The sequence below is a fragment of the Ceratotherium simum genome, chromosome 10, assembly GCF_057802395.1.
Source record: "Ceratotherium simum simum isolate JZ-2026a chromosome 10, ASM5780239v1, whole genome shotgun sequence".
In the NCBI taxonomy this organism is placed as follows: Eukaryota; Metazoa; Chordata; class Mammalia; order Perissodactyla; family Rhinocerotidae; genus Ceratotherium; species Ceratotherium simum.
In genome coordinates this window covers 9,674,587-9,698,344 of record NC_141909.1, presented here as the reverse complement: position 1 = coordinate 9,698,344, position 23,758 = coordinate 9,674,587, and the positions used below count along the sequence as shown (strand labels likewise).

The window sequence follows — 23,758 nt, the reverse complement described above, 5'->3', positions numbered from 1 at the left end:
TTTGAAGTGAATGACATGACAATGAATAATTTAAATGAGGTAGTATGAATTTCTGGAATTTCCTGATAAAAAACAAAGACAGATGTCTTCTTATTGTGTTTGTTATATACGTGTGCACGTATTTATATGTATATATGAAATACACATGTACCCATACACGTGTATATGGAATTACGTATATCTAGATATCCAAAATAAGCCGTCTTTCTTTTCCAACCCACCAATCAACCAACCAATAAGTAAATATAAATAGTAATACAGCTTGTGTGAAAATATAGAAAACATACCACCCATAAGTAACTAATAGTAACATGGTATATATCAGTCCATTCTTCCCCCAACCCCTTATAGTTGGATACGTGTGTGTGTGTGTGTTTGGGTATGTGTATATGTATCAGATGTACCTATCTACATATATATGTGTAGTTGCATGTCTGTGCATATATTCCAGTTATGTATTGCTGTGTAACTTAGTGGTGTGCAGTCGGTCACTTATTATCATCATCTTTTACAGTTCTGGGGGTTGTTGAGCTCAGAGAGTCAGTTCTCTCTCAGCGTCTCCCATGTAGATGCAGTCAGCAGAAAGACTGTAGCTGGGGCTGGAGTCCCCTTTTGAGGGGCTTCCTCACTCATATATCTGGCAGTTGATGCTGGCTGTCTGCCAGAACACCTGCCTGTGGCCTCTCTATGTGGCCTGGACTCATTCACAGTGTGACACTGTGTTCCAAGAGGAAGTGCCAGGCAAGAACTTTGTTGCCTTTTCTAGCGAGCTTTGGAAGTTGTGCAGCCTCCCTTCCCCATGTTCTGTTCGTTAGAAGCTAATTAAGGCCAACCCCTATTTAAGGGGAGGGGAATTAGACAAGAAGAGGGTCTGAGAACCTGTGGACATATTATAAAACTACTACCACACATATTTTAATGAATAACATTTTTACAAATTGGGGTTGTACTGTATATACAAGTTTTTAAAATTTTTTGCAAATTTCTTAGAATAGCAGATAACATTCCTTTATTCCCAAGTTCAGTGTTTCTTGTATGTTCATATTATTTGGGTATATCTGGTAGAAGACCTTTGAGCTAAAACCTCAGGATCCTTCAACTCTTGGAGGTTCTGCATTATTAATGCAGCAAGTGACAGCAGTCTTTGTGAAGACTATGGACCTCATGGTCGGAAAGAGCTGCATTCAAGTCCAGGCTCTACTGTTCACTAGCTGTGTGATCTTAGACAAATGAACTTCTCCAAGGCTTTCTTTTCTTTTTTTTGTAAAACAAAAATAATATCAATGCCTTCCTCATAGTGAGGGAAGGCATAGGAAGCTCTGAGCATGACTGGCCTATTCTAAGTGCTGGCTGGTTTGCACATACGCACGCAACATACATACATACCTACACACAGGAAAGCAAATTGTGTTATTTATCTTCTTTATTGATGAAGAGGTTAAAGTTCTTTGGTAATTAGTTAAAAGAAAAGTTTTACACTTTTCCATGTCTGTGAAATTTCTCACTTTTAATTTCACTTTTGATTTTAGGTTAAGATCAAAATAAAACTAACCTATAATAATAAGGGAATTATAAATATTGTTCAAATTCATATGGCTCATTCCTGCCTCAGGGTCTTTGCTCTTGCTGTTCCCACAGCCTGGGATGCTTTGTCCCTGATCAGGCTTTTTGGTGTCTTTCATGTCTCACAGGTCAGTTTTCTAGTGGGGTCTTCTCTATCTATCAAGTAAAATTTTTTTTTCTTCCTATTCTCCTAATCAATTCTGTTATCAGATTAACCTGCTTTATTTTCTCATCCTTGTCTTGTTCATTTATTTGTTTATCATATGTCTTCCTCCACTCCTAAGAGTAAAGACCTTATTTGGCATGATCTCCACAGTACGCTAGCACCTAGAACAGTGCCTGGCGTGTTAGGGGTGCCTGGTAAGTAATTTGTCTTTTGAATGAATGAGTGAGTGAATGGATACAGTCCCTAATCTGCCTGTTCACTTTGATGCCTATTGCACATTGTGTACAACTGTGTTTAGCCTATTGTAGATTATGTAGAACTCTGTTTATGATATAGGCACAAAAAACATCTGTCGTGATAAATAGAATTAAGTGTATGAAATGTAAATTTCATGGTGTTACGTTGTGCTCGTTCCAGGAAGAGTTCTTTCACAATCCTCACGCAGTAGATATTGAGTCTGAAGACTTCAACAGCTTGCCCCTGGAAATAAAGCATGAAATCTTGACTGACATGAAAGAATTTACCAAGCGAAGAAGAACATTATTTGAAGCAATGCCAGAGGTAAAATATACAATAGCACCTTAGTGCTTAGAATTAAGAACTTCAGCAAAATTTTTCATTAGAAAAAGAGAAAATTGATAAGCATTACTTACACAATATCCGTTTCCGGTAAACAGCATTTGTGTATTTCAGAGATCCTATGAAGCATCATATATTTATGTTTGAACTTATAAATACTTACTCAAAGAAGCCTTTCTTGGTTTCCCACCCAAGACCAGGTCTTGTCTTCTGTTCTGTATTCTCATAGCACCTGTAATGTCTCTTTATGGTTCTTAGCACCCAGATGTGCCAACTTGCTCACCTCTGTATTTTCAGTACTTGGCTCAGTATCTTTCACATAATAAGTGTCCTGTGTATGCTTAGTGGTTCAGTTTTTAGTTTAGTTCATAAAAGTTAATTTAACCCCTAATATACATTGTCTGTAGAATACAAATAGTAATATAGAATCTAATCACAATGGAGAAGTATCTTCTAACTTGAAATTCCAGGTATCTCTTCCTCTGCTGCAGGCCTAGAAATGCAGTTGGATCTCCATCTCCCTCTCCCTCTTTCTGGATAGTGGTAATAGGGAATTTAATGGTAAACTCCTCAGTGTGGAGCATCTGGTGGTGGCCCCACAGCCACAGAAAGCCGGAGCCGGCAGGTGTGCGGAGTTGGGTTGGGTTTTGTCGAGCGTGTCTCCTGACCATGCTATGCCGTTACTACTGTCTCTAGTTGGTGAATGACTTTTATTTCCCGTGTTACTGCTGCCACCTATTATTTCCAACACTGTTCTCCTTAATTCACTGTAGGACGGAATATAAATTTTGCAGCGTTATTATTCCTAATGAATGGATGTAGTATTTTTTTTTCTACAGACTTCTGACTGTTTCTTAAATTGGTACCAAAAATATGAAGAAGGCAGGAAATATTTCATTTCCCATCACTCTTTTCTGTTTTTCCACAAAGAATGTGAACATAGGAAAATACTAAGGTGCACAGGAATGATATACAAAGGACAGAATGAAATTTATTTTCATTTCAGGGGAAAAATCCAGGCTCAGTCTATCTCTCAAGGATTTTATTTCTTAAGTGTGGAAAGATCTCTGGCTGGTCATTTAGGAAATAGAATTTGGAATATGTAAACAACAGTGGAGGAAGGAATGGGCAGAAGAGAGATAGTCCCTAATAGTTTGCTCCACTTTATTCTCTTTCTGTCACCATGGAACCTCTGGTATCAGTAGAGTAGGGTGGTATGGCATGGCAGCTCATGGATCTGTGACTCTGATGAGAAGGGAAGTTCTAAGTCATCCAGGTTGGCTCTTTGTATCATCTGTACATTGGGCAAATGCAATATTGATAGTAGTGATGGTAAATAATCACAATAGTAATAATCATCATCATAGTGATAGAAGCAATATACTATAAAGGTTAGCAACCCGCTTTTGATTGCAGATCTACTGCTTACTAGCCATGCAACTCTCGGGAAGTTACCTAACCTGTTTAAGTCTCAGTTTCTTCATCTGTAGAATGGGGATAATGACATCTGTCTCATAGGACGGTTGAGAATAAAATGGGGTAATATATATAAAAGCACTTTAGAAGAATGCCTTACACAGGAAATGCTTTATAAATGTTAACTATTATTATTAATAACTGTGATTGATATGATTTCCTGTGTGTCTTTTATGGGCCAAGGACTGTGCTAGGCACTTTATTTTCATATTTATTTGTATTCTGGAAGGTTGTCTATCTGTTAAGCTGTAATCAAAGGGTCACACTGCCTGGCATGCATTACATGCTCAATGAATGTTTTTTGAGTAAATGATTAAATCATAAATAGTATCCATGATTTCTTTTCTTTTGCCCAATTCTTTTTGTTTTAAAGATTATTCTTTAACAAGGCAGTTATAGTTTTTTCTTAGTATTCAAATTTTACTTTTATAATATGAAAATACCACCAATGGAAAAAAACAATTACTCTTTGTCCGCTTTTGGGGAAAGGGATGGAAATATGGGAATATTATCTGTATTTAGTATTAAAAAAATCATTTATTTATTTTGCTTTAGGAGTCCAATGACTTTTCACAGTACCAGCTTAAAGGTTTGCTTAAAAAAAACTATCTAAACCAACGCATAGAAAATGTCCAAAAGGAAATGAATCAGCAGCATTCAGGACAAATTCAAAGGCAGTATGAAGATGAAGGGGGCTTTTTGAAGGAGGTAGAGTCAAGGAGAGTGGTCTCTGAAGACACTTCACATTACATCTTGATAAAAGGTATTGGGCACCGTCACTTATTTGGTGGTTAAAAACCAAAAATATATTGTGTCTCTGAATTCTGTAACCTAACACCCCTGGATAATGTTAATGAAGTCTTACTTATGTAATAATAAATTTATATCGGTGTTAATTGATTAACTACTATCATACCAACCCACTGAGAACCAGTATTCTCTTATTCATCTTACTAAAGTATATTACCACACTGTAAAACTGTGTAGTGAGAAATGTTTTAATTTTTCTTAAGGTATTCAAGTTAAGGCAGTTGCAGAAGTGGACTCAGAGTCTCTTCCTTCTTCCAGCAAAATGCATAGCATGTCTTCTGACATGAAGTTGTCTCCATGTGAAAAACCTAAGCCCGAGAAAGAGCCTGATGCTGCTCCTCCTTCTCCAAGAACGGTGCTGGCCATGCAAGCTGCCATGCTGGGAAGTGGCTCAGAAGAGGAGTTGGAGAGTGAGACTCAAAGGCAGTACAAGGAGAAGAATGCACCTGCTACTGTAGAGCCAGGCTCCGTATCACCTCGGACTCTCTTAGTGATTCAGAAAGCTCTTGAGGATGATGAAGACGTGAAGGTGCATTCTGGGAACAATTTACAGACAGGGGGCTCGGAAGCGAATAAACTGCTTATGAACAGTTCTGATGAGGAGACTGATGAAGGACTTAACGTGAGAGGTGGAAAAGAAATGCTGTTGACAACAGTACCTCATTCAACCAGTGTGAACTTTGTAGAGGAGCGTGTAACCAGCACTAATAATGCAAAAGAGCCGACAGACTCGGCTCATTTATCAAGGACTATCCTTTGTCAAGGCAGTGCATCTAACGTTCTAAAAGAACAAACGTCATTTATTCCCACAGTGAACGAAGCCTTTCACACAAGTGATGAGTCTATGGTTAAGGATAGAAAAGATCCAGTTCCTTTAGAAAGCACAGAGGTGATACACAGGAATGTACCTGGGCTCCAGAGTGGAAGAGAACTGACACTGACACCTCTGACAAGTGCAAGTTCTGTATCCAGGAATGAAACACGTACCAGAGCACTTGAGCCACAACAAGATCTTCGTCCATCTGAGAGTAAATTTGATTCCTCTGTTCTTTCAAGTGATGATGAAACAGAATGCAAAAAAAATCCTACTTCTGAAGTCTTTGGCGCTGTCGGTTTGCAAGAAGCAAGTAACACACCAAGTGTCCCTTCAGAGGCAGTAGGTAACTTAGAAAACGCGGTATCGTTTAATGTGAAAGAGCACGAAAGTTTCCCGAAAGCCATCCAAGAACATGAGGCAATGGAATCTGCAGGCCAGGATTTAATTTCAGTTCCAGAATCCATGGAACCAGTGGAAACTGACTCTGAAGAAAGTGAATCTGATGGTAGGTGTTTGTGCTTTCTAGAGACAAAGAAAGATAGGATTGCACACGTGCAGGAGCCCAGGGATCCTTTAGTCCACACTTTGTATGGATGATGAACTGAGACCCAGAAAGGTGAAATGACTTTCCCAAGGACACACAGCTAGCGATGGACTCTTGACCTTTTCTGTTTGGCTATTCTTTTTCTTTAGTTCTGTTTTTTTTTTTTGTGAGGAGGACTAGCCCTGAGCTAACATCCGATGCCAATCCTCCCCTTTTTTCTTGAGGAAGACTGGCCCTGAGCTAACATCCATGCCCATTTTCCTCTACTTGATATGGGACGCCACCACAGCGTGGCTTACCATGCAGTGCGTCGGTGCACGCCCGGGATCCGAACCTGTGAATCCCAGGCTGCCAAAGTGGAGCACGCGCACTTAACTGCTTGCGCCGCTGGGCCGGCCCCACTATTCTTTTTCTTGTTGTTTTTAAAGGAAGGTAGTGCCCCAGTTGGAGAAGGTAAAGGTGAGTTTCCCTTTAATTTTTTTAAGTGTTTATTTTTTAAACTATTACAAACTTAAAAAAGTTGAAAGACTATTACAAAATATTCTGGTTCCTTCACCCAGTACTTCAGTGGTTAGCATTTTACCACATTTGCTTTATCATCTCTCTCTGTCTTTCTGTCTGTCTCTCTATGTACACATGTGTATTATATATCTGTATCTGTACACACTTAGCTACAGTCGATCCTCATTATTTGCAGATTGCATATCTGCAAAATTGCTTACTCACTAAAATTTATTTGTAACTCCAGAATCAGTATTCATGGTAGTGTCTTTTGGTCGTTCACAGGCATGCGTAGAGTGGCTAAAAACTTGCATTGCCACACCGAGGATGAACAAGGTGACATCCTGCCCTCTTGTTTCAGCTCTCCTACAGGGATGACCGGAGGGTGGAGACAGGAGAGAGCAGTGCAGTGTAGACTAAGAAGCTCCAGCTCTGAGGCCAGTTGGTGGTTGTTTGAATCCCAACTCTGCCACGGGTTAATGGGGTGGCCTCAGGCAAGTCTCTTAACACTCCTGAACCTCATTTCCTTGTTTGTAAAGTAAAGAAAATAGAATCTATCAAGATGGGTTGTTTTTAGGATTTAAGATTACAAATTTATTTCCTAAAAGGAGCAATGATTCAGTATTCATGTATTTAGTATTAGCAGTGACTTTATAGAACATAACTGTGAATAACAAGAATCGACTGTACACAGATACACCCACACACACACGCTAATTTTTTTTCCTGGTGTCTGCCAACGTTCTCAAATCTAAAGTTACTATTTCCCCTTTGTAATTAATAAATATTTGACGGAAAGGAATTTTTGAGGCTTTGTAGATATGCTGTTCCTGAACAAACCTTCACCCACTTGTTTTGGCATCCATTGATGATTTTTACCTGAATAAATTATTGCTATGATGGTTGCAAATGGTGGTTTTCTAACTCCATTATTCCTTATATATTTATTGGTTGGCATCCTACTCTAAGGAAGATCTTTCCCTTCTCCCCCACTTATTGTTTTTTAATCAGTGTGAACTCATGGATTACTGTTTTATTTAGTGAGTTATGCTACTATCATAATTTACTTTGTTGTCCAAATAGTCCCAGCTCTGGCCAGTGGGACTCCCATCAAACTGGCTCCCATGACTTGACAATTCCCCATTATATTTTGAGTATTTCTTTACTTTCTGGTCAAGATGTTCCAGGTTATCTTATACTTTCCCTGCCATGTCCCTGGATCCAGCCATTTCACCAAGGAGCCCTGGTTCCTTGTAATGGAGCTTGGTGTTTAGAAACCAAGATCAGGGCACTGAGTGTGCTCCCTGTTATTGGGCTGTCATTGCTTTGGAGCCTCTCAGGGACAGAGCCAGGAAATATGTTTGTGTATCCACACACAAACACGTGCAGGCACACCTATATTTATTTCTCTGTGTGTGTGTGTACATATGTATCCGTAAGTTCACATGGTGAACTAACATCATAGATTTCATTCTCGCCTCCACCTTTTTTATAATTTCCCTTTCTAACAGTGAGAAACCTTCCATTATCTTTAATATGTTTGCTTATTTGCTTATCCTCTATCTATTTGTAACTGTCTCTTGATCCCACTGGTCTCCTTGGCCCCAGCTGTCTCCTTGGCCCCAGCCTCCGGGCCCTGAGTTCCCTAGCCCCCTCCATCCTGATTGTGTCCTCAGACCCAGCCCCCTCCATCTGGAGGGAAGGAAGGGAATCAATAAATAATTTTTAAAGAAAAAAGAAACATAGGAGAGGAGAGAAGGAAAGTGGAAGATTCTTAGAGCTGTTTCTCCTGAGTGCTTATCCAGAATTCTTTCCACTAAGTCATAGCTTTATTCTTCACTATATTTATAGTGAAATAGCATAAAAACATATTTAACAACCTCCATGATTGTTTTCATACTCTGATAATTCTCTGTTTTGAATTGTAAAACAATATTAGTTAACTTAGAGAACATATTTGTATAAAGCTAACTTGCAAATCTTCAAAAGCTTGGTTCCTAATTTCAAAGACAGTGCCAGTTTATCTAATTGAAAGGCTTATTTTGAAGGTATAGGCATTTGTTATTAAATTTATTTAATAGTAATATGTTACTGTTACATGTTTTCTATTACATTCAAATCTTTTCTTTATAGGGTAAAATGTTTTTCGGGATACTTTCGAAAGCTCTTGATGATTTCAGGATAATTTTAATGTCTCAGTTGTAGATAAAGTGACCTTATTATTTTGGTACAGGAAGTTTCATTGAAGTGCGGAGTGTAATTAGTGATGATGAACTTCAAGATGAGTTACACGAAGCTTCCAAACCTCCCTCTGGACAAGGAGAAGAGGAACTGATAGAAACTAGGAAGGAAGAAGCCACTGGTGACTCTGAGGACCTCCCAAGAGATGACTCTGAAAGCGAGGCCTTGGATATTGAGCCACGTGAAGAAACCGAAAAAGATACAGAGGATTCATTCAATGAATGGCAAGATATTAATTTGGTAATGATGTGATATGTGTTTTAATTTATTGCTAAGGAAGCTACGTTAAGTAGCTTCTGAGTTTTAAGGAGGTACCGGGTGAATATTTATCAGCTGTTTGCGTGCATCTTGTTGTTCTTGCTGGTGGCTCCTTTTTTATGTAGGTTGCTGTCTGGGCTAGTCTTCACTTTCCATGTGATTTAGTGAGCTAACTCACTAAATCTAAAGATATTGCAGACTTGCTCAGAAATCCAAGTGGAAAACTTCATAAGGAGAAAAAACTTATTGGTAATTTCAGCCAGACTAAATGCAGGCTTTTTGTAACAAATGAACTTAATTGGATTATTAATGTAATTATCTACGAATGAAATTATTTTATAGGAGGAACTGGAAACTCTGGAGAGCAACCTTTTAGTCCAACAGAATTCACTGAAAGCCCAGAAAGAGCAGCAAGAGCGGATTGCTGCGACTGTGACAGGACAGATGTTCCTGGAGAGCCAGGTAAGTGTTTCCAACGTGGGACTCTGTCGACAATACCTGCCGATACTTTTACTGACTCAGATTCCCCGAGGCAACGGGTTACGGGAAATGTTTCAGCATTGCCCCCATTTCCCCGTCAAGGCCTGGTGCTGCATTCAGTAGGCGTCATTGTGTATCTGTGACTCTGCAGGAACTTCTCCGCCTGTTTGGCGTTCCCTACATCGAGGCTCCCATGGAAGCGGAGGCTCAGTGTGCCATTCTGGATCTGACGGATCAAACTTCTGGAACAATCACTGATGATAGTGATATTTGGCTGTTCGGAGCACGGCATGTCTATAAAAACTTTTTTAATAAAAACAAGTTTGTAGAATATTACCAGTATGTGGATTTTCACAACCAGTTAGGTAAGACTTCAGGGTATGAATACTTGCTGGAATTTACCTTTGGAATTTGTATCTTGAATTTTGTCTTTCCAGGGAGCTAATTTGATGCATTAATGGAAATGGTAGGTCTATACAAGTTTTTATATAAGTGATCTTTTGCTTATATAGAGGAATAGGATTTTTAAATTAGAATTAAGTCATTAAAATCCTAGTAATGTTTAGATGTTCTCTACAGTTTAATCATCGACCTGGTTAGACTTTGACAGGTTGCCTGGATCTCCAGAGTGAACCAAAGGTGGCTGAGCGGGGAGCAGGTGGGAGTCACTCCTGCTGGAATCGTGAGCCACATGGCTCCGTGTTGGTGTTTCTGGCAGTGATCCTTTGTTCTCCCGTTCATCCAACAAATATATACTGAGTGATTCCTGTAGCCAGTTGATCTTGGCAGTGGGGAAACTGCAGGGAATAAAACAGTCTAGTAGGAGAAACAGATGGTAAAAAATGCATAAATCATAATTCAACAGTTAGTGGTATGTGCCATGTAGTAAAATAAAGCAGTAAAAGAGGAGAGAGCAACCTGCAGTCACAGGACGTGCGTATGTGTTTTACATAGAGCTGTGGTCAGGAAAGGCTGTACTAATAGGTAACTTTTGGGCTGGGGCCTAAAGAAAGGAGGAAGCAAGTGTTGTAGATATCTTGGGGATGAGCATGTTGGACAAAGGGACTAGAGAGTGCAAAGGCCCTGAGGCAGTAGCTTGGTGTGTTCTAGGGAAGCAAGAGTTGGTTATGGGCTGAATTGTGTCTCTCCCAAATTCGTATGTTGTAGTCTTAACACCCAGTACCTCAGAATGTGACTGTATTTGGGGATAGGATCTTTAAAGAGGTGACTAAGGTTAAATGAGGTCATTAGAGTGGGCCCTAATCCAATTTGATGTCTTCACAAGAAGAGGAGATTAGGACATAGAAGGAAGAGGGAAGACCATGTAAAGACACAGAAGACGGCCATCCGAGAACTAGAGAGAGAGGCCTCAGAAGAAACCAACGCTGCCAGCATCTTGATTTCAGACTTTTAGCTTCCAGAACTGTGAGGAAATAAATTCCTGTGTTATCTAAGCTGCTTACTCTGAGTACTTTGTAATGGCAGCCCCAGAAAATGAATACAGAGGCTGGTGTGTGAATGAGGAGGAGAACAGCCAGAGTTAACATCAGAGAGGAAGGAGGAGACCAAAATCAAATAGGGCTGGTGTGCTGTGGAAAGGCTTTGCGGGTGGACGGGGTGTGTGACGTGAGGGAGGAGAACATCAAGGATGATGCCTTGTCCTGAGCAGCTGGTAGAATGGACTCGCCATTAATGAGATGAGGGAGACTGGGGAAGGAGCCGGTGGAGCAGGAGAGAAATGAACATCTAGGTTTGGATGTGTTACGTCTGAGCTGCATTAGGCATCCAAGTGGAGATGTTAAGGTGACAGTTGAATATGTGTGACTGTGGTTCAGAGGAGAGATCTGGGCTAGATAGCTAAATTTGAGGGTCAGAGTTTAGATGATATTTAAAGCTGTGAGGATGGATGAAACTTTAAAAATCCTAACATAATGCCATTTAAAAAAAATAATCTATTTCAAATAGTAAAAGAGAGATGTCTTTGGATGTTGGAAGAAGATATATGTACATATATATATAATTTAGTATAATAAAATGTTTGTAGATGTAAATGTTTATAAAATAAAATAAAAATTTTAAAAATATGTAGTAATTTTTACTCTTATAGGATTGGACCGGAACAAATTAATAAATTTGGCCTATTTGCTTGGAAGTGATTATACAGAAGGAATACCAACTGTAGGTTGTGTTACAGCCATGGAAATTCTCAATGAATTCCCTGGACATGGCCTGGAACCTCTCCTAAAATTCTCGTAAGTTCTGTCTTAATTTCTTTAATTCAGATCTAAATACCCAATTTAACAACAGAACTATTATTTACATCATGAACTGTCACAAATCACTGTTTGTTGAGAAGGCAAGAGGAGGTATTGGTTGGGGTTACTGAAGTTTTTTTTCTTTTTTCTAGAGTGCTGATGAAATCAGAGACAATTTTTTTCCGGTGGTACCGGGCTTATCCTAGTTCAGAGGTACAAAGCCAGTCCTGTGGGATTTCACAGGAGTGTAGAAGTTGCCTTTTCATTCATTCAGATATTTATTGAGTAGCTGCTCTGTGTCAGACACGTGCTAGGCTGGGACAGGAGAGTTGACTAAGTCGTAGGCCATGCCCTCCATGAGCTCCCACACTGTTGGGGGAGACAGAGCAGCAAACACACACTTGTGCTTCTGTGTGCCGAGTGTTCTGAAAGAGGTTGGCCGGAGAGGGTCATGGAAGTATAATGCCAGTAATTTTATATCAGGCTCCCCGTCCTCTTCTTCACTATGTGTATACTGTTGTGTATTCAGCAGTGGGGTCTCATTCCGTCCAGAACCTGGTGGGGTACTATACTCTGTGCTATCCTTGGGGTACACTTTTCAATTCTGGAGATTCTGAGATGGTGATGGTTGCGAGTACGTCTGTGCAAGTAGTTCTTTCTTAAGGTTGTCCCTTGATGGCATCTTTTTTTTTAAATTGAAATATAATTCACAAACCATAAATTTTACTTTTAAAGTGCACAATTCAGTGGTTTTTAGTCTATTCACAGGGTTGTGATGGCATCTTTTAACCATCAGTTTGTCATGAGATACTATTTGGCAGCAGTTGGTTTAATGATTCTGTAGTGTTCTCTCCAGTTATATCTCATATGTTTGAAAAATTCTGGGATGTTCTGATCTGAAGAATCAGGGATTAGAATTAAAACTTAAATATGAAAATTTTTTTTCAGCTTCATTGGGGTATAATTGACAAATAGAAATTATATACATTTAAGCTGTACGATGTGATGATTTGATATATGTATACATTGTGAAATGATCACCACAGTCAAGCTAGTTAACATATCCATCACCTCACATAGTTGCATTTTTGTGTGTGTGGTAAGAACACTTAAGATCTACCCTCTTAGCAAATTTCAAGTATGTAATACAATAATGTTAATTATAGTCACTGTACATTAGATCTCCAGAACTTATTCATACTGCATAACTGAAACTTTATGCCCTTTGACCAATATCTCCCCATGTCCCCCACCTTCTAGCCCCTGGCAACCACTGTTCTACTCTCTGCTTTTATGAGTTTGACTATTTCAGATTCCACATATAAGTGAAGTCATGCAGTATTTGTCTTTCTGTGTCTGGCTTATTTTACTTTGCCTAATGTCCTCCAGCTTCATCCATGTTGTTGCAAATGGCAGGATTTCTTTCTTTTTTAAAAATAATATTCTGTTGTTATTCTTTTATGTATACACCCACACACACACACACACACAGTCATGCACCAAATAACAATGTTTTGGTCAAGGACGGACCAGATATATGACGGTGGTCCTATAAGACTAGTACCATATAGCGTAGGTGTGTGGTAGTCTGTAGCATCTAGGTTTGTGTAAGTGCACTCTGTGATGTTCACATGACGACAAAATCGCCTCATGATGCGTTTCTTAGAACATGTCCCTGTTGTTAAGCGATGCATGACTGTACCACATTTTCTTTATTCATTTGTTGATGGACATTTAGGTTGTTTTAGTATGTTGTCTGTTGTGAATAATGCTGCATTGATTCATGGGTGAAATTGTTTTAATGATTTCTCTCCTCCAGCCTTAGCATACATACTAATGTATTTTATTTTATGCTTTTTTAATCTCTCTTCATAATTTTTTTATTGTTGAGGAAATTTATTTACTATAGGTAAGTTATTAGGTAGCTCATTGATCATGGTATGTAAATAACTTGAAAAACTACAAATGACTTTATTATACATGTAATAAGGTAAATACATAATAGAAATATAAAATATGAATTAAAAAAGATGATTACAGTTAACATTTTGGTTTATGTGATTTTAGACTTTTCTATGTACATATATATTCATATACATTATATATACACATGTATACTCAAAAGTGTGTGTATTTTTTTTTTTTACAAGAGTGGGATGATGCTATATACTTTTTATGTTACCTGTGATCAGTTTGGTGATAGAACAAGGCATATTATCAGCAATGTATAGATTTATATCATTGTTTTTAATGCCTCCTAGTAGTTTTCTGAATTTATCATGATTAATTAATTTAACTAAATGCCTAATGTTATTTTTATTTTTTAAAAGTATAAACAAACATTGATTTGAGTGTCCATATACATATATATTTATATCTTTGGGTTGTTATTATTTTGGGATTAATGAAAATGGTATCTAACTTTTCAATTTGGTTTCCTAATCATTAGTGAGAGTGAATTTTTTTCCATGTTTGTTGACAATTTGCATTAATGATTTAGTGAGTGGCCTGTTCATGCCATTTTTCTTTTCTTTTAACAGTTTTTGCTTGTTTTTTGCCAGTTGAATGGTTTACATTTTTAGAGTCAGCGTTAGCAATTTCTGCTTTGGTCTTCCAGCTTGTTGACGGCAGGTGGGAGGAGATCAGCCTTGCCTGGCTTGGGAGGGTTAGGACAAAAGCAGGCTAAAGAGCAAGGAGAGTGGTAAAACTGCGACTGTCGCCTTGCCTTCTTCTGTGCCTCCTCCTCCCAAGCAGACTCTGGCTGGCTACCCCCGTTTAAGGTGGAGCCACTCTGGGCCTGCAGGCTGAGTTCAACCTAGCTGTGTGTGGTCTGGCCTACACACTGTCCTCTTCTGTGGAGCTTTAATTTTGAACTGGCTGCCAACATTTAAACTGGGGCTATTCCACAGAAAATGTTGGATTCTCTTGGGGGAAAATGAGATCTGAAAATATTGGGCCCAAATGCCCAAATAGCCCAACAATAGATGAGGCGGAGAACAGCAGTTCTACCCCACTGACTTGGCCAGGACACAAAGCCTTCAATTTTGTCATAGTCGCTACCGCTCCCTACTGTGTCCCCCACAGCTAAGCTGATTGGCAGATGTCATCTTTCATCTTTATATTAAGAGCTGGGCCCTCTTGCTTTAAGGAGGAGTGCTCCTTTTGGTTTGATGAACTCACAGTGCTTTGTGCCAGTCCTCCCAGCTGGCAATCATGATTACTATTTCCAAGATGAAAATTCAAAAGAGAGTAGGGAGGTACTCTTCCAGTGCACTCTAGGAAACAGTATTGTAAAACTGATGAAGAAAGATCTTTTCTTCCTTTTTGCATTTTCGTCCCACGGTGAAGACTGCAGTTAGTCTTCTCTAACGCTAGATGGCACTCCAGCATCGACGAAGTGAGACACTGCCCGAGCCGGGAAATCTGAGTCAGTTCCTAATACTAGTAGGTATGTGAAGCAGCGAACGTGACACGTAGGGTTTTTTTAGGTTCCGTTGAATGCATTGATTGGTGAGGGGTACATTTATGATTTTAACTTTTATGCCATTCATTTTTCTTAATTGTGTAAATTTTTCTGGTTATCTCTTGCCACATTACAAACCACCTTGAACCTCAGTGACTTCAAACAGCAACAGTCATTGATTTTGTTCATGAATCTGCTGTTTGGTCAGACCATGTGGAGATGTGTCGTCTTTGTTCTGCGTGTGTCAGAGGGGCAGCTAGAGGATCCACTGGAGATGGCTCACACACGTGGCCGGCAAGTCAGCCGGGAGCTCAGCCAGAACTGTGGGCCGGGGGCCTTGGACCCTCTCCATCTGTGGGCCTTGGACCCTCTTCACGACTAGAGCTTCCTCACCGCGTGTCGGCTGCTTCCAAGCAAATGTGCCAAGAGACAGGATGTGGGAACTGCAGTCTTGAAGGCTGGCACAGGGTCACTTCCTCAGTCACAGAGCCCACGCAGCTCACGGGCAGGGGACACGGACCCGACTTCTTGATGGGAGGAGTGTCAATTAATGTGTGGCTATCTTTAACTTGCCATAACAGTTTATGTTCATAATGTAAAAATTGAAAAATGAAAAAAAATATAAAGAGGAAAATAAACAGTTGTATTCTCACTTGGAACATTGCCCAGCACACAGTAAAATAATAGTTGTTATTTTTTTTTATTATTTTAAATATCTCTGTTTACTTTTCCTCTTTCTCCATTTATATACATTTTTTACAAAATTGGGATTATACTTGATATAGAGTTATGTCCTGCCTTTTAAAAATTTAACATGTTCTTGGCATTTTTACGTTCTATTAAATATTCTCGGGTCCGTTATTGTTTTTGATTTGAGTTAAATAATGCAGGTATATTACTTTCATTTTACCACTGAGAAAGAGACCCAGACAAGTTGTGGCATTTTTCTGAGTGTGGGCTCTGGAGGGAGGTCATCAGGCTCTGACTTTCTGTCCCAGCTGTGAAATCTTGCTCGAGTGATCTCTCTTGGGGTTCAGTTTCCTCGTCTGTGAGGTGAGGACAGTGATGGGACTGTGCTCAAGTGACGATTGGGCATGTAGAACAGCTAGTGCAATGCCAAGCACAGCAAGGTAAGCTTTCCCTGTTTGCCGTCATTAAATATTGTGGTTAATGTTATATCTATGTATCTATAATATTGTATCTATACTAAAAATATAAAATTGGTATTAGGTCATAGAATTTGTTTTGGAGTTAGGACTTGAGTTTATGTCTCCTTACTTAAGTTTAGCTCTTCGTCTGCAGTGCATCTACTATGTCTTATTGCTTTATAAAGAATTATTTGCTTTGCCTTATAGAGAGTGGTGGAATGAAGCTCAAAAAAATAAGAAGATAAGACCTAATCCTTATGACACCAAAGTGAAAAAAAAGTTACGCAAGTTGCAGCTCACACCTGGCTTTCCTAACCCGGCTGTTGCAGAAGCTTACCTCAAACCTGTGGTGGATGACTCCAAAGGATCATTTCTCTGGGGGAAACCTGATCTTGACAAAATTAGAGAATATCCTTTTACTTCTTAAAACATAAAGGAACATTGAGCCAAATATGTGATTTGGTTTAAAACTTATGGAACATGATCTTGGATCAGTTTTTTCTTAATATTCCATTTATCTAAGATGTGCCTTTTTAGTTCTCTTCTCTTTCTTCTTAGATTTTTTTTTTGTGGTAGAATATACATGAAATTTACCTTCTTAACCATTTTAAGTGTACAATTCAGTAGTATTAAATACATACACATTGTTATGCAGCCATTACCACCATCCATCCCCATAGCCCTTTTCAACTTGTAGAACTGAAATTCTATATCCATTAAACAATAACTCCCCATTCCCACTCATCCCAGCCCCTGGCCATCAGCATTCTAAGTACGGCATATAAATGAAATCATACAATATTTGTCATTTTGTAACTGGCTTAGTTCACTGAGCATAAACTCCTCAAGGTTCATCCATGTTGTAGCATGTGTCAGAATCCCCTTCCTTTTTAAGGCTGAATAATATTCCATTGTATGCATATACCACATTTTGCTTATTCATTCATCTGTCAACAGACACTTGGGTTGCTTCCATGTTTTAGCTATTGTGAGTAATCTCCTTAGTTTTAAAGAAGATCTTTATTTGAAATAAGTAGTGAAAAGCATTCTTAGATACAATCACATATTTAAGTATTACTTATTCTGAAAGAATAGAAAAGATTATTAGTTTTGTTCTTTTTATTACTGATGTTTATTTGTGTATATTTAAATAATCATTTGCGTAGATCTTTAAAAGTTCGCAATAGAATTAATCTAACTGCAGTTTTTTTTTCTCTCAAATATGTACGATATCTGAAACTAGTTCTTCTTCTAGGTTCACCTTTCTTCATAGTCACGAATCTTTGATGTCCTAAATGAGAGTTGGGTATGTTTTATCTTAAAGGATATTGAAAAGAACATAGTGCCAGATGATTATGTTGGAGTAATTTGTTTTGTTATTCTTTTCTTTTACCACATAATATGAAAATCTTTGGAGATACGGGGAATGGAATCAAAGGTGGTTCTTGGGGCCTTTTTATTTATCACTTGTTTAAATGTCTTTAAAAACATGTATAAGTCTTAACTACCTGCATATTTTGTCAGCGGTATTTCGGCTGGAACAGGATGAAGACTGATGAGACTCTATTTCCAGTACTAAAGCAACTGAATGCCCAGCAGGTAATCATGGCGGATCTTTTCCTCAGTTCGGGATAAAGAGTAAACTTAGGAAGGCTGCGAGTGGCGGCTATTAAAGACTAATTACTTTTTTATTTTAGGGCATATACATGCATTTTAAAATTATTATACTGTAGGTAAGAGAACAGAGGAAAACAGAAAAAGAGAAAAATTTGATTTTGTCTTTATTTTCTAACGTCACCCTTAGGGCTGGACTTTGGTGTCATTTAGATTCATTCTGGCTTTGAAAAAACCAATCTAATAATTGATTGCACACTAAGGTGTTTTTGGTTAAATATTTTACCCTTTCAGAGTTATTTTCGTTTTTAACGCGTCTAGGAAGTGTCCGATCCAAAGCAATTCTGATCATTAAAATCTCTTCAAGTGCTAACGCTCTTTAATTCTATAGATGAAGCATCAAAGGTAGAAATTCAGTCATTATAGTGAGGCCTTTATATATAGAGGCCTTTGTATGGCCCTTAGCTCCCCTGTGTAGGTAACCGCATCTTGCTTTATCCATGAGTATGTTCCTAACCACACAGAAACCTCGTACCCCAGAGACAACCCATAAAACATACATACAAATAAACTGTTTAGCAGGAATGAGACCATATCCTGTAAGATATATATTTAAATTCAATCTATTTCCATTAGGTTGGTTAATTTTGAAAAAATGTAAGTAAAAGTGAGGTAGATGACATTTCCAGCAAGTTTCCCTTTGTTTGTTTGCTGACTTTCTGTACTGGAAACGGACACAAACAGACAAGGAAGGCTAGTTGGCTTAGTGACTGACGACTCCTTAATTTCAGATCAATTTTCTTGTAATACTTTTCCCTTTTTTCATTGTAGAAGTTAATATATGTTTGTTTCCCCAAAAGTGTAAAGTGAAAAAAATGATTTGAAACTACCTGTTATCTACTTTCTCGAACACAGATGTTAACATTTAGGTTTATTTTCTCCCTCCTTCCCATATATATTTGTTATCATACATAAATGCAACCTGATATGTCTAACTCCCCTCCCCCCTCCCACCAAAGTCCAGCCCAGGTTTTTTTTCTGTGTATTGCATAGTTTTCATAATTTCAAATAACCAGATTACATTTTATCAAAGAGGTTTAACTTAATTGGTTCTGTTCACTTAGTGAATCTTTAATTTTCAGGTTTTCATAAATAATGCTGTGATGAACATTAGGCATAAAACTCTTCCCAAATGTAAATATTTTTTAAGAATGTCTTCCTAAAAGTAGATTTGCTGAACAAAAGGCTTGACTGTTTCTTATGACTCCTAATATATAATACCGTGAAGTTGCCTCCTGTAGGTATCTCATGATGATAATGTTTCTAAAAGAAGGAAGGAGTGGAATTTAGAAACGAACCCCATGAAATTATGTTGCACCAAAAGATGATGATATATTTGGTTACTGAAAAATATTTAACTGTTTGAGTACCTAGGAAGGGACTTCTTATTTGAGATGTGGACAGAGCACTTAGTTGACAGAAGTGGTGCAAGAACTGCTTTAAGTATGATCTAGAAAGTAAAATCTACGGTCAGTAATTCATTTGGGAGAGATTGGCGTTTGAGAGACAATGAGTTAGTATTCTCCAAAAGAGTAATCCAGTGCCAGTGGGTCAAGGTGGAGCTCTTTGATTTGCTATAGAAACTTTACGTGCCTGTCTGATTTATTATTATTTCATTTCATTTTCTAGACACAGCTCCGAATTGATTCTTTCTTTAGATTAGCTCAACACGAGAAACAAGATGCTAAGGGTGTTAAGAGCCAGAGACTTAACAGAGCTGTGACGTGTATGCTGAGGAAAGAAAGAGAAGCAGCAGCCAGTGAAATAGAAGCAGTTTCTGTTGCCGTGGAGAAAGAATCTGAGTTCCTTGATAAGGCAAAAGGAGGAACCCAGAAGAGAAGCATAGCAAATAAATGGAAAGAATCGTCAAGCCTGAAAAGAAAGAGGCTTTCAGATTCTAAACAAGAGGATGAATGTGGTGGGTTTTTGGGGGAGGCCTACCTCTCACAGTCGTCTGAGGCATCTTCAAGTGAGGATGCTGAAGGTTTATCTTTAATGGATATGCAGAGGGGAAGAGCAGCTCAAGAGTCAAAAATCAGTTCTTCAGGTTTGCAGAACACAGCGAAACCTGTTCCTGGGAGGGGCGAAGGTGCAACCACGAGCAGCTCCAGTGACGACGATGGAGAGGAAACAAAACAAGCCCTGGTGACGGCCAGATCGGTATTTGGGAAGAAAAAGAGGAAACTGAGAAGTACAAGAAGAAAGCAAAACCTAATTTAAACGTGTATTCTTTATAATTGGGTACAACTTAACATTTCGTAATGAATTTGTTGTGAGGAAATAATAAAATTAAATGTATCTGTACAGTCTTTGTATTTAGGGTGTGGTTTTAAAAAATATGGATGCTAAACTCTATGTGTGTTTATTTTTCAATATGTTACATTTTTCTAGTGTTTTCTACTTCATTGAATATTTCCTTGTATTCACAGGCTTTGTCTATTCATGTTTCTATTATCGTACAATGTCTGATGCTTTCTAACAACAAAAAAAGGAAAAAGGATTTATATTGATCAGTACTTACTCAATAGCATCCCTCTGACTTTTCAACCTAGACGAGAAGAAAGATTTTTTTTTTTTTGGTAAGGAAGATTGGCCCTGAGCTAACATCTGTTGCCAATCTTCCTCTTTGTGCTTGAGGAAGATTGTCTCTGAGCTAACATCTGTGCCCATCTTCCTCTATTTTCTATGTGGGAGGCCACCACAGCATAGCTTGATGAGTGGTGCGTAGGTCCATGCCCGGGATCCGGGCCCGTGAACCCCGGGCCACCGTAGCGAAGCGCACTAACTTAACCACTACGCCACTGGGCTGGCCCGACAAGAAAGATATTCTTATTCCTCATTCCACAGCAGCAGCAGTTCCACCCAACTACATAAATTTCTGCCCCCAACTGCTTCCCATTTTCCCTCAGGGTCCACTTAAAAGGATGGCAGGAGGGAACCTCACTGCTGCAACATACTTAAAGAGTATGTCTGCTGTGGTGATAGCAAAATAATTAGAAAACCTAAATGGGGTGCAGGATTCCACCTGTGAGCATTAACTGTGTGGGAAGCCCTGTACCGTAAGGTTTGGCTTTTAAAATACTTCAGTCGTCAGAAGCTGACTTCTGTGTAAACGGATGCAGGGGCCCAGGGCTGTAGTTGAACCGGTGCAGGTGGGTCAGCTTTAGGAGTGGCTTCCAGAGGTTGATTACTGTTAAGAGATGTTTCTTCGGAGGGGTCCAGCCATGGTTAGTTTATGAGTGCTCCTGCTGAGACTCCGCACAGTAACAACTCCCGAAGTTCTGGTTGCTTAGGGTCAAGAACAGTCTGAGGACAGTGTTACCAATCACTTTGAGCTTGGGTTCCTCTGTCTTCCGAGATACTGTCTTCCCAAGTCTGTGTCTTTTCTGGAATCTTTGATATTTCCATCTTTACTGATTTCCTTGCCTCAGCTTTCAAATGGTTGAGAATCCTCACCAATGGAAACCAAATACAAACAGTACCTTTCAACAGTCGTTGAGCATACTCCTGGATGCTTTCTAAGGGTTTCATTAAATTTACTTTGCAGCCTAACTTGTCAAATACTTGGACTACAGCTGCTGCTTTTCTTTGCTCATTATTTGTTCCTTCCTAATTTGAAATATGTCTTCTGCTTCTATCTGTCTTCTCTAGCAGCTTTCTTCTAAAGTCAACGATGACTTCCACATAAGTGAACTCAGATCTTTTTTTAATGCTTCTTTTCTCCGGAGGTATTTGAAGTAGAACACTTTTGTGGAGGGAGTGGGAAAGGGGGACAGTAACTTTTTCCTGTTATTCTCATTTCTCTAAGCTACTTATAATTGGGAGTTTTCCACATGTATGTTTGCAGGTAGGATAATAGTTTTGCTAAAATTTAATTTTGTTGCCTTTAATAGGTAATTTACATTTGTTTTGCGCTGCAATAGCAGGGTGAAGGCCCAGCTGCTGTAACAAAGAGATGTTCATACACAGTGGCCTGAATAAGCTGGAACATTATTCCCCTTACTCAACACTCCAGCCAATCTGAGCTGGTAAGGCAGGTGTGCACCATGAGGTCATCCACAGTCCCAGGTTCAGCCATCCTCTAGGTGCTGACTTGCTTGAATGGTCTGTACTGGGTTGCTGCTACATCTGCATTTCAACTGCTGAAAGAGGGAAGAACCAAAGTCCAGGACAAGCTGAATGTCATATGTTAAAGGAGATTAGAATAAAGTCACTTCTGCTTCCCTCCTGTTGACTTGAACTGAGGCATATTCTTCAGAGCATACTTGACATACTCAGAAATGTAATCTCTACTCGGGCTATGTGCGCAGGAAGTGGGGAAAAAATGGATATTCAGGACCATTAGTAGCTTATGCCATAGGTGCAGTATTTATAGAACAGTTTGATGTTATAGCTTTTTTTCTCTTAATCCTGTGACCAACCTGTATCCTTTTACAAGGGAAGAAATAAGTTTAGAGAGAGAACTAGCTTTACCGAATTCTCTTATCTAATAGGAAAAGGTCATGACCTGAACCCAAATCCTAACTTGAAATTCAGGGTGCTATTTTACCTATAAAATAGGTTGCTGTTTAAAACAAACAGCAGCAAAGCAAATTTATCATTATTCCAAACAAGTTGGTATACTTATTCAGGATGATGACCATCATGTACTTTTTCTGTAAAATTATCTTTCAGCTCATTAATCTTTTCTTTAGCTCTGTCTACATTTGCTGTTAAATTCATCTGAGTTCTTTATTTATTGTATTTTCAGTTATATTCTATTTGACTCATTTTTGTAGATTCCAGTTCTCTGGTGTAATTCTTGTCTATATTTGGAACATCTTGTCACAGTTACTTTAAAGTCTGTGTCAAACAACCACAATACCTGTGGGTTTGTTTCTATTGTCTGTTCTTGGTATGACTAGTAAACTTGAGTGAATGCTGGACATTGTGTATAAAAAATTGTGGATGTGGATCTACCTCTAGAGGGGATTTCAGAAGGTGTTCTGGTAGGCAGCAGAGGGGAAGATCATCTCACTCTAATCAGGACCAAGTGGCTTCAAGGCTGGTTTGCAGTCTTGGTAAGACTCCAACTTCTAGTTTCCCCTAATTCCTAAAAAGTAGTTTTCCATGAGTGCATCTGACAGCTGGGATGTTTCTTCTTTTGAAGTTTGCTCTGCTTTTAGCTACTTTATGCTTGGAAAATTAGCCCTTGCCCTAAACATCTTACTTAGCAAATACCCTGAGTGAAAAGTCAGTGCTGAGTGTCAGGCTTACTTCTCTGTCCCTTCTTTCTGGGATCCTGGGCTCCCAATTCCTAGCTGCTTGGCCAGCTCCAAACACTATTTTTCTATCTCCCCAGTTCTGTGAGATTGCCTAAAGTTCTGCTGGGAGCCTTTCTTGTCCTCTCTTTGGCTTCTCAGCCTCTTTACACCAGTAATCAGCAAAAGCATGAATTCTTGGCTGCCTTGGCAGCTCTTTGATGCCTTCTAACAGGTGTGTTTGTGTATGTTTAAAATCTGCTTTTCTAGTTCTCAGAAGCAGAGGTCGGCTCTAAGCTACATACAGCTAGAGGCGGAAGTCTTTATGTACTTTTTAGTCAGTTCAATATACTTGAAATAATCATTGTCATCATGTTGGTTTAGATGATTAATTTAGGGATTCTGCCTCTTAAGAAACCCAGCCTTGAGGTTTCAGAATTTTTAAAATAACTCCTTGAGAAAGGTAATTTTTATTCACCAAATGATTTTTTATTCTTGTTTTTAAAAAGCCAAAAAAGAGTGTCCTCTTCCCAGAAATAACTG

The 23,758-nt window shown here is 38.9% G+C and overlaps 1 protein-coding gene across 2 annotated transcripts in view; it reads left to right on the top strand.

Moving 5' to 3' along the window:
* ERCC5 (ERCC excision repair 5, endonuclease) overlaps positions 1-20,279 on the top strand; it is a 29,768-nt gene extending 9,489 nt beyond the window's left edge. Inside the window, exons 6-15 of one of the 2 annotated variants that reach the window (XM_087435866.1) lie at positions 2,147-2,290; positions 4,340-4,547; positions 4,798-5,916; positions 8,690-8,937; positions 9,298-9,417; positions 9,587-9,800; positions 11,543-11,687; positions 16,509-16,709; positions 17,816-17,900; positions 19,605-20,279. In XM_087435866.1, the coding sequence (XP_087291992.1) occupies positions 2,147-2,290; positions 4,340-4,547; positions 4,798-5,916; positions 8,690-8,937; positions 9,298-9,417; positions 9,587-9,800; positions 11,543-11,687; positions 16,509-16,709; positions 17,816-17,900; positions 19,605-20,195 (3,075 nt within the window). In that variant the 3' untranslated portion in view covers positions 20,196-20,279. Of the gene's footprint in view, positions 1-2,146; positions 2,291-4,339; positions 4,548-4,797; positions 5,917-8,689; positions 8,938-9,297; positions 9,418-9,586; positions 9,801-11,542; positions 11,688-16,508; positions 17,608-17,815; positions 17,901-19,604 lie in introns of those variants that run through there. The other variant, XR_015553374.1, reaches the window with a different exon arrangement.
* Positions 20,280-23,758: the final 3,479 nt, after the last annotated feature.